The sequence below is a fragment of the Heloderma suspectum genome, chromosome 6 (genome assembly GCF_057233095.1).
Source record: "Heloderma suspectum isolate Gila_16-S chromosome 6, 16-S_ref, whole genome shotgun sequence".
NCBI lineage: Eukaryota > Metazoa > Chordata > Lepidosauria > Squamata > Helodermatidae > Heloderma > Heloderma suspectum.
Window position 1 is genome coordinate 118,934,723 of NC_139463.1, and position 11,333 is coordinate 118,946,055.

An 11,333-nucleotide genomic window follows, 5' to 3' on the forward strand; every position below is an offset into this window, starting at 1 on the left:
CTGTCCTAAAGAAAGGGACCTACTGAGTACAACAGGAATGTGACCCTCTTGTGGTTAAATCAGGAACATATGAATATAGAAAGACTACAATGTTATTGATGCAGAAATTGAGTGCCAGGGGTGGTGGTCAATGGAGAGAGGTCACTGAAAGAAAGAGGTGATCATTATGGTCCCAGGTCATGGTCTGAAGGCACATGAGGCAGCCACCCTTCTGATGCTAAGCAAGTATGGGGCTGGTCAGTTCTTGGACAGGAGACCACCTGGGAACCACATATAGCCATGTTGAGTTCTACAAAGGAAGAATGGTGGGATATAAATGTAACAAATACATAATAAATGAATACATAGTAAATATGATGTGAAGGGAAGGTGTGGGGAGATGGGAACTGGTAGGAGTAAAAACGTATAGTAACCAATCACATCACACATCATGTCCTAGTGTGGAAGTATACAAGTGAAGTGAAGATATCGGGTGGACTCACCCACCTCTGCTAGCAGAATACTATATTTGGTAATGTATGCATTGTATTTCCATAAACTCGCATGTCATGTTTTAACTGCGTGCTTCAAATTCTGTTAACTGTAATATAATAGCATCTTCTTTCCACAATTGTCATGAATACATTTGCCTTCTCTTACTAAATTCTGTAAAATGTAACCCGTCTGTGTGCTTTCATGAATACATGAGCCATGCTGTTCAATCCACCAAGCAAGAGCGATACCATTTGCATGCAGGGCAGGGTTGCAGCGACCTGTCTGAAACAGGAACTAAGCATTTTATTTTCTCTTTGGCTGTGACTTAATTCACAGCTAAAATTAGCTACTTTGCTCATCTTTTATTTGTTCTTCTCCATGCAGCAGTATGTAGGAGAAAGAATATTTGCCATGGATATTTTGTAGTACATTTAGGAGGAGGAGGAGGAGGAGGAGGAGGAGGAGGAGGAGGAAGAGGAAGAGGAAGAGGAAGAGGAAGAGGAAGAGGAAGAGGAAGAAGAAGAAGAAGAAGAAGAAGAAGAAATAAAATGAATGGTGTTCTTTTCAGTCTTAACAGCCTTTGATTCACACCGTTAATGCCAAGGAGTCTGCGCAATAGTATTTGGTTAGGAGAAAGATTTGTAGTTGACCTTACTTTATTATTTTGCCTTCAACACTGGGTAACTACACAGATCTTTTCCTACTAATTATTTCCATGCCAAGAAAATCTTCGCAACACTCTTCAAAGGGTGAGGGAGTGGGTCATGTCATGAAGACATATGGGGTAACTCCACACACACAGCTGATGCACCCCGTGGCCAAAACCCTTCCCTTATTACCAACATACATGCATAGAAGTCCTCAATGCAAGGGGGTTAGTATATTGATCTCCCTCATATGGAGGTATTGTAGGCACATATGTCACTGTAGTATTACCAAATATGCTCTCATTTGCAGACATGTGTGCACCTCTACACACATTCTCATAGATGCACATTTGCTAAATCATATCGTCCTTAGACAGTGGTCATAGAGTGTCAGTCGACTAAGAGGTGACCCCCAACATGAACACACACAGAGAACTTAAGAAAAACTTGGCACATGTATTAGTTACAAACATGGATATATAATGCGCACATTGAATCCAGGGAAATTAACTTGGTAAAGCAATATATCTTTAAACACATGGATAACAAAGGCAATGAACCTGCAAGACTTCATGAGAACTGTACTCTTTGTGGAGAAATTAGTGACATTCTTGGACAGTCTGGTTGTGGAACCAAATGGAGGCTGTATGGACAGAAATGGACTGTTTGTTTTGCAAGGGAAGGACTTGATTGGGTGATATTACCAGAAGAAGGGGAAGGAGAATGTTGGGTCAAGTAGAGTCCCTAACACTTGTGGGGGTAGGAAAAGAATGGGGAAAGGGTTCAGGAGAAGCAGTCTGGAGTGGGGTAGAGGGCGTGGGTTTTCAGGAAAGCTAATCTAAGGTGAAGGGTTACAGGAAAAATGTGACCCCTTAAAATCTCAGGCTCTAGAGTCTGAGGAGTGGGCAGGAAGAAGCAGCGTAGACATGAATAAGGACACCTAGGGTAAAGGAACTTGTGTTTTGCAATTTTTCTTTTCATGTTGTTTCTATCAGTCAGTTAGACTGCGTCAATACCTTTAGTTGAGATGGTTTGCTTGTTGGGGTTCAACCCTGTGTCTATAGAGTCCGTCACCCCACTTCTACAGCCCAAACCCCATGTTCCTGGGAAGGGGAAGTTTAAAAGAAGGAAAGTGGGACTCTTAAGGAGGGAAGAGATCCTTAAGGGGTTGCTTGGGTGGTCTTGCTCATAAGGGGAAACCTGACACCCTGAAACACTCCCTGGTTCCTCCCAGGAAGCACAGCTTCCTCAGCCTGAATGCAGCGTTTATTTGTTTTTCTTTGTTTGTTTTTCATATATTTACATCCGTTCTCTTTTGAGAAAGGAAAGGAAATGCAAGAGAAAAATAAACCAGAACTTTACACCTAGCCTTTCAAGTGTGCAGTTGTGGGCGATCTCCCCTCCCAAGCACTGCCACCACCTATAGGGAAACATTCTTGATACCAACGAGGCCACGATGGCATCCCTTGAGCAAGTGATGAACATACTAGACAGCACCTTGCTGGAGTCACCCACTGACCTGCTACTAAATGTTAACCCATCTGCTAAGGAGTATTGTCAATTAAGTGGAACCCTTGAGCATGAGAATACAGCCGCACTTGCTGCTAGTCGGGCACCAATGGACACATCACTGTGCTTCCATCATGACTGCAGAATGATGAGCACTGTGGATGCTAAAACATTCCCCACTGCTGTGTTGGTTACCTCAAACAGCTTTCCTCTGGCTGATAGTTGTCTGATGGTATACCCTAAAGGTTGACAGTGCCGCGAGATCTCCTGCATGGAGATTCATGGCCACCCTTCAGTTTACCCTTTGCTGCACTTTCACAGTGAGGCTGGATGGGGCCTTGGCATGGCACATGTTCTAGCCAGGCAAACCAATTTGGCATCAGTTTGCCTACACCTGTCCTCTTCCCCGGACAACTCTTTGTTGCCATGAGCCATGTGCACTCAATGGCAAACCTCAAGATTCAAGTAGCGGTGTACAAAACCTGCTTACCTGGCTCCACCAGGTTCCGCAGGTGGGGGGAGGCGCTCCGTCCCTCCCCCTGGAATGCTCGACGGGGGGGGAGGCACTCCATGCTTCCCACCAGAATCCTGCCTGGCCGGCTCCGCTGCACGGCCAAGCCGCAGAGCCACCAGCTGGCTCCGGCTGGCCGCAGCTGGACATCTGGCCGCTGGGCAACCCTACAGGGATGCAAATGGCGGCTGTCATAGCCGCCATCATTTGCGTCCCTGTAGTGAGCCATGATAGGCTGCATAAATATTTACGTAGCCTATCACGGCAGGGGGAAAACACCAGCATACGCAAATGGTGGTAGCCACCACCATTTGCGTACGCTGGGTTTTTTTTCCCCGCGCCGTGATATTCTACGTAAATACTTATGTAGCCTATCATGGCGGGGGGGGGAAACTAGCTTACGCAAATGGCGGTAGCCGCCGCCATTTGTGTCGGCTGGGTTTCCCCCCTCCGCCGTGATAGGCTATGTAAATACTTACGTAGCCTATCATGGACTCCGCAGGGACGCAAATGGTGTCCCTGCGTTAGCCGTGATAGGCTACGTATGTATTTACGTAGCCCATCACGGCTGAAGAAGGAGGAAGCGAATGGAGGCCGCAGGACAGCCACCATTCGCAAAGCAGCATGGATGGGAGCAGGTAAGTGCTCCATTTCGCATGCCTTTCATGGGTTGGGGGGTGGGGGCTTCGTTCCGCGATGGTTTTCAGGCTGCCGAATGCACTGGCATTCGGCCTCACCGAGATCCGTCGCAGAATTCTCTGACATCCCTAGATTCAAGTCATCGATGGACCAGAATGAGAATGTTACAGGGGCTGTCCTGGAGGTTACACCAAGTACTTTGCATTCAAGGAAGTTTTGTAAAGATAAAAGATGTACAATTTCGAATGTGGTTTGATAAGTTAAACCTTTCATTAGATTTGATTTTCCTCTGCGAACTATGTTTCTGGGTAACCAACTTGTAAAAGTAAAAAATTGTAGATTTCAGCAATGCAGACTTTTTCTTTTGTTTCCAAATTTGCGCAAGTTCACACTTCCACAAATTTGCAATGTTTCCCCAAATGCACACATCTCCCCAAAATGTGCATTTTTACACTGTAGCCTGTGGGGGAAATGCATATTTCCTGGGCAGGTTTTTAAATTTTGCATATTCTTCCATTGCTAAAATGGAACAAAATTCTGGATTTTTTTTTAAAGGTCCACAGGTCAGTAGAATCCTCCCAAATGGGGAAACGTCAATCTGCTGCACAATCCATGGATCAGATTCATAAAAATCTCAATGCATTTGATTCTATTGCGGATTTCTCTGAGATCCCTAAATAGCATTCTCCAAAATTGTGCCTGAGGTCATGGACAGGCATTATTGTGCAAGAGACAGACTGAGGAAATTTTGATATATGAGAATTTAGTTTCAGAATGCAAATCACTCGGAAATGTCCCATTTGCAACTCTGAACACAAATAGTAGCACATGCACTCTGAAAATGTTTGCAAATTCCCAAACTTGCACTTGTGAAATGTGCAGTTAAAAAATGCAGAACTTTCTCAAAATGTGACACTTTAAAATCACCCATGCTTCTATTTATGTGGGAAATTGGCACAAATTTGGGGATTTTTTGCAAAACGTTCACACTTGACAGCTGTTTCTTTTGCACAATTTTCCGATTCACATAAAATGAACAGCAGTCACAAACCCAAGTACACATTAAGGAGAGACAAGTGGTGAGCTGATATTTGGAGAATCTTGGCACACCCAAACATCACTGGTGCACCCATCCCTAGATATAAGGCACCCTCATTTATTATCAATCTGATAGACATTGACTCGCTACTACTTTTTTAAAATTGGAAGTGAAATACAGGCTTCATTTCAGCAGGTAGCAGCAGATGATGGCATTAGTCAAGGTGATGACTTCATTTTATTTTCCAGAAATTGCTGCCCATTTCCTTAATATGGAAATCTGAAACCCACCTGCTTTTTGTCCCACTAAGGAGCAAAGAAAACTTTTCATCAAATTTGAAAAACATGTTTGACTACCATGTTGACACTCGGAGACAAGACATAATTATCTTCCCTGTCATTATCTGAATAAGTGCAATTTGTTTTTTGTTTTTGTTTTGTGACTCCCAGAGAAAGGTCCAGTGGATCTTTAGAAGATTTGTAAACAATCATGAGGCATGCCTGGAAGTGGTTCCATAAAGCCCGCCTCTTGTGCCATTCAGGACAAGAGGCAGGCAGGGCTCTGTCACTTTGATCCCTGACACTTGCTTTTCTTCCCCTTTTCTAGGCCAGACTTTATCTGTGTATTGCTAATCCCTGTTGGCTTAGTCAAACTGGCAGATGTAACCATGCTGCTGCCATAGAGAAGGCAGAGACGTCTCCTTCTAGGAAGTATATTGGCAAAGTCAGTTGCCAGCCAAGGCAGCCTCCTGAAGCCAAGCAGAGGCTGTAGATGGATGCGGGAGGGTTTGCATCCGGAGAGAAGCTTTGCCACCAGGATACTGGGCTGTCCGTCTTACTGTTATTGCTTCTTCTTCTCCACTGGGTTTGTGAAGTGGATACAATTAATTGCCCCACAATTGATCCTGCCCCTGTTCCATATGAGTCGTATCAGGCGGGGGACTTCATTATTGGTGGAATGGTTTCTCAGATCACTTCCTATTCCCCAGAATTAACTTTCAAGGAACTTCCTTGGCAGCAGTTCTCTGAATTTAGAATGTAAGGAATTCTTATTTTATCCTCCCTGCATCATGTGAATTTGGCCAGTTCATAACCTCAAAGTATGATAAATACCAAGTAATGCTTAGGGAACGTAGGCATTGCTCCTGTACCTTCATTTTCAATGGTTTACACTTGCTTGTATTCTACCCTGCTTATGCATGACATCTGCCTCTCCTCATGAGAGATCTCATTCTGATGTGCAGGTATGCAGGTCTGTTTTGGGGTGGGGGCACTTAGTGTTTCGTGTCCATGCATTGGATTTAGATTGGGGCAAGGTGTAAGAATTTGCAGAGTGAAAAGAACTGAGTATGCGTTTTCGGTGTAAAAAAAGATATACATGGAAGTAGGGATGGACAAAAGTCCCTTACCTGTTCTCCAAGCTTGCTTCGCGGTGGGGGGGAGGCACTTCGTTTCTCCCCCCGAAGTTCAGGCGAGGGGGGGGGAAACGCCCCGCCTCACCCGGCTGAAATTCAGGCTGCGGGGGAGGCGCCCCATCCCTTACTGCCGAAATTCAGGCCAGGGAGAAATTCCACATCTACCCGGCCGCGAAAAAAAAGTAAAAAAAAAACCACACACACACACACACCCGTGATGGGCTACGTAACAATTTACATAGTCTATCATGGCTAGATTTCCAAAGTCAGCCATGATAGGCTATGTAAATCATCACGTAGCCTATCACGGGTGACTTTGGGGGGAAAAAATGTGCGTACGTAAATGGCGGCGGCCCATGGGCGCCGCCATTTGCGTTCCTTACTTTTGCACATCTAGTCTATGTAAAGATTTACGTAGACAACGGCGAAAATAAGGGCAACGCAAATAGCGTTCCCTTATTTTCGCTGTAGTCTACGTAAATCTTAACATAGACTAGACGTGCCAAAATAAGGAACGCAAATGGCGGTGCCCATGGGACGCCGCCATTTACGTACGCACTTTTTTTTCCCCCCAAGGTCACCCGTGATAGGCTACGTGATGATTTACATAGCCTATCATGGCTGACTTTGGAAATCTAGCCATGATAGACTATGTAAATTGTTACGTAGCCCATCACGGGTGTGTGTGTGTGGTTTTTTTTTTACTTTTTTTTCGCGGCCGGGTAGATGGGGAATTTCTTTTTTTGTTTTTTGTTTTCCAAATTTGTTTTTTTTTTTTCCAAAGTCACCCATGATAGGCTACGTGACGATTAACGTAGCCTATCATGGCTGACTTTGGAAATCTAGCCGTGATAGGCTACGTTAATCACGGGTTTGTTTGTTTTTTACTTTTTCTTTCGTGGCTGGGGAGATGGGACGCTTCTCCCTGGCCTGAATTTCGGCTGGGTGAGGCGGGGCGCCTCCCCCCCCTTGCCTGAACTTCGGGGGGAGAAGCGACATGCCTCCCCCCCACCGCAAATCACCCCTGCGAAAAGGTAAGTGACTTTCGTACATCCCTAGTTGTAGCCCTGGAGGGACACAAGCTCCCTACCCCTGTAGTTAATATATACAAATGGTGTGTGAAGCAAATGCACTTTCAATAAAAGCAGGAAGTGGGTAATGGTTGCTGTTGCATCAAAACTATGTGGCACAGCTTAGTTCCTCAACTACAGTATAATGACGATGATACAGCAAAGTGGTCGGGTACTGGTCAGGGCTGACTGTACCATTAGGCAGTGAGTCGCAGAGGCCTCAAATGGCAGAAACTGAGAGGAAGGGAGTTGCAGTGAGATGTTGGGGCAATTCATGAGAAATCTGATTTGCAATTAAGAAAGTGAGCTATGCAATATTTCAGAGTAAGAAACATTCTTCCAGTCAGACAACTAAAATGATACAACAACTTTGCATGTGGTAGAATTCTCCACTGAAAAACTGCATCTTTATTTGAAGAGTGGTGACAAAGTTCTACCAGCACATCTTGTCCTTGGGTTTTGCTGTAAATGAGATTAACAAGAATCCTAAGATCTTACAGAATGTCACCCTTGGCTTCCATATCTATGACAACTACAATGATGCCCAAATGACCTATCGTACCACCCTGGATCTCCTCTTCAAATCCCATAGATTCATCCCCAACTATGAATGTGATGGCCACAAAAAAATAATAGGCATCATCGGGGCACTTGGCTTCGATACCTCTCTCTACATGGCAAGCATCTTAAATCCCTACAAGATTCCACAGGTAGGATCTCTGTAGGGGGTTCTGGGACATTAATGGATCTCGTGTGTGAATTTAGGGATGTACGAAAGTCACCAACCTTTCGAAGGGTGACATTCGCGGTGGGGGGGAGGCGCTCCATCCCTCCCCCCCGAAATTCTGGCCGGGGGGGAGGAGCTCCATCGCTCCCCTCCCGAATCCTGGCTGGCCATCTCCGCAAATGGCGGCAGCCGTAGCCGCCGCCTTTTGCGTCCCTGCAGTCAGCTGTGATAGGCTACGTAAATGTTTACATAGCCTATCACGGCTGATTTAAAAGAAAAAAATTCACGTATGCAAATGGTGGCGCCCATGGGCACCGCCATTTGCATTCCTTATTTTGGCACGTCTTAGTTTATGTAAACATTTATGTAGACTAAGAGGGCGAAAATAAGGGGAACGCAAATAGCGTAGCATCTACGCTATTTGCGTTCCCCTTATTTTCGCCGTCTTAGTCTACGTAAATGTTTACGTAGACTAAGATGTGCCAAAATAAGGAATGCAAATGCCGGCGGCCATGGCTGCCGCCATTTGCATACATGCGTTTTCTTGTTTTGTTTTGTTTTTAAGTAAGCCGTTATAGGCTACATAAACATTTACGTAGCCTATCACAGCTGACTGCAGGGACGCAAAAGGCGGCGGCTACGGCTGCCGCCATTTGCGGAGATGGCCAGCCAGGATTCGGGAGGGGAGCGATGGAGCTCCTTTAAATTTAGATTTAAAAATCTAGATTTAAAAATCTTTAGATTTAAAAATCTAGCCGTGATAGGCTACGCAAATCTTTACGTAGCCTATCACAGTTTTTTTTTGTTGTTGTTTTTTACTGGAAATGGTGGCGGCAGCAGCCAGTCGGAAGACCGGCCGCCACAGCCGCAGCCCTTGAACCGCCGCCGAACCACCGCCGGAGCCACTGCCGCAGCCAGGAAGATTCGCACAAGTTAACTCCTGTCCTGGGGGGGTGGGGGGCAGACCGTTCTGCCACCGAATTTGGGGGGCCAAATGCGCAGTCATTCAGCCTCCCCGAGATTCATTGCGAAATTCTCTGACATCCCTATGTGTGATCTATTAATTTTCTGGTCATGGATTTTAAAGTTTACAAAGAATGAGCCTGAAAATCAAGTCTTGCCTAATGTTTAAGCAACAAGAACAAATGACTGGATATACCAGTCCAGGAAAAACATGGACAAAGGAAAACTGGAATGTGGGGAGTGAAGCAGGGTAGAGTCTGGCACTTTTGCCAGATTTCCTTCTCAGAAATGGCATTATCCTAGTCCCACGTTTCAGACAGAAGAATCCTTAACACTTGCCAAAACTGTGTTTATTCAGATCAGTATTTCCCACTGTAAATATTCATTGTGGTGCATTACATCACACACACACGCCTAGGCACTCCTATGAAACCATCTCTACAATGATGGCACATACTTCAAAACAACTGTTAATTACCAGACAAATGGTGCAATGTGGAGGTGTGACCAGAAAAAGCAAACAAACGTCTGCCCAGGCCAGCAATGGCAACAGCTGTGACAGCAAAGGGACCTGGTGGGAATGAGATAAGGCTCTGAAGGACAATATCCTTCCCAGTGCTGATACTTTGCCATCATCACTTTTCTGGGGAGCAGCATCAGGAACCCACAATCCCAATGAGGTGCGCTTTTCTTTTGCCTTTTTTTTAGGACTTTATGGATGAAAAGCTTGTATATAAATGTCCTAAAATTAATTAATGCTATTTTAAAATGCTGTTTTGATATAATTTTAATTGTATTGTTGATAATTATATTGTAACTTTTGTATACTTTCATACATTTTAATTCTTGTAAGCCGCCTTGTGTCCCAGTACTGGGAAAAAGGCAGGGCATAAATATAACAACAACAACAACAACAAATAAATAAGTAAGTAACTTTTCTTTTCCATGTGGTTCCTAATACTGTGGATGGATTTTTGATTCTAACTTCACTGATCTCACAGTGTGAATGGTACATAAAAATAACTGTTGTGAACTTAGCTTCTTGCTCAAATATATGTTGTAATGGTTATTTCTAAATTCTTTCAGCTCACATACGGCTCCTTTGCCCCAGCAGAGAGTGAGATGATGCAGCTCCCTTCCGTTTACCGCATGGTCCCAAATGAACTCCATCAGTACAGGGGAATTATCAGCCTGCTGAAACATTTCGGATGGATGTGGGTCGGGCTCTTTGTGGTGGGTGATGATCAAGGAGAACGTTTCTTGCAGGCCCTGGAGCCTCTGCTGTCCCAAAATGGACTCTGTTCAGACTTCACAGAATGGATCCCCAGACAAGAGCGTTTGGATTCTGTAAATATAGCGAATGATTTGGCCCATAATATGTATCAACTCATCAATTTTAGGAAATCCAGAATATTTATCATCTATGGTGAAACTTTTACATTTATGTATGTGTGGTTTTTTACACATGGCATAGGAATTGCCAAACATAAGGAAAATACACTTGTTGGAAAGGTGTGGATTATAACCACGCAAATTGATTTTATCCTAGGAGGCAGAAGCCGGGAATCTGATTTGCAAGTGTTCCAAGGTGCCATTGCCTTCTCAATTCACTCCAAGGAGCCGATTGGGTTCCAGAAATATCTTCAGACCCTAAACCCTGATTGGACAAAAGCAGACGATTTTCTCGAAGAGTTCTGGGAGCAATCTTTTGAATGTTCGGCTCCAGATCCCAGGTTGCCATACAAGGTTTCTGGAAGATGTACTGGGGAGGAGAGGCTGGAGAGCCTTCCTGGGCCTTTTTTTGAAATGCACATGACTGGCCACAGCTACAGCATTTATAATGCTGTCTATGCTGTGGCACATGCTTTATGGGACTTTCATTCAACTAGATCCAAATACAGAGCCATGGTGGGTGGAATAAAAGATGAACTTCAACATTTGCAACCATGGCAGGTAAAGTCTCTGCAATTTAATAGCATTATTTCCATGACTACATTAGCACAAACTAAGACTGCCTCTAATTATTGTGTATTGAGTATTTGGTTTAAGTGTGTGTGTGTGTATGCTTTATAGAAATGGTTTTATAATAATTTCAATGTATTTAACACATTCTAATGTTTCCTTTTCAATGGCTTAGAGATATTTGTAGATATATTGGTCACTATAAAAAACCACTATTAAACAAACACTTCACCAAAACATTGGTGAACAGTGTTATAGATGTTAAATCCTTCACAAAGATTTATGAGTTCGTATTTCTGTTGCGGAAGCAGTGAATTTCCATGTCTTTCACTGAAGAAATATTGTTTTAGGGTCAAACCTGGTTAGATCAAACTGCAT

General features: G+C 44.2%; 1 protein-coding gene across 1 annotated transcript; it reads left to right on the plus strand.

Annotated features, from left to right (window-relative positions):
- Nucleotides 1-5,590: 5,590 nt before the first annotated feature.
- Nucleotides 5,591-11,212, plus strand: LOC146342854 (vomeronasal type-2 receptor 26-like). Its single transcript, XM_084808039.1, has 3 exons — nucleotides 5,591-5,856; nucleotides 7,722-8,013; nucleotides 10,080-11,212. The coding sequence occupies exons 1-3, from the start codon at nucleotides 5,591-5,593 to the stop codon at nucleotides 11,064-11,066; spliced, it is 1,545 nt and encodes a 514-aa protein (XP_084664165.1). The 3' UTR covers nucleotides 11,067-11,212.
- Nucleotides 11,213-11,333: the final 121 nt, after the last annotated feature.

Bases quoted from the DNA above. Each gene is read 5' to 3' on its own strand.
- LOC146342854 (XM_084808039.1), top strand. From the start codon at position 5,591: ATGGATGCGGGAGGGTTTGCATCCGGAGAGAAGCTTTGCCACCAGGAT. The intron at 5,857-7,721 runs GTAAGGAATTCT...CTTTATTTGAAG, and splicing joins CAGTTCTCTGAATTTAGAAT to AGTGGTGACAAAGTTCTACC. The intron at 8,014-10,079 runs GTAGGATCTCTG...AAATTCTTTCAG, and splicing joins ATCCCTACAAGATTCCACAG to CTCACATACGGCTCCTTTGC.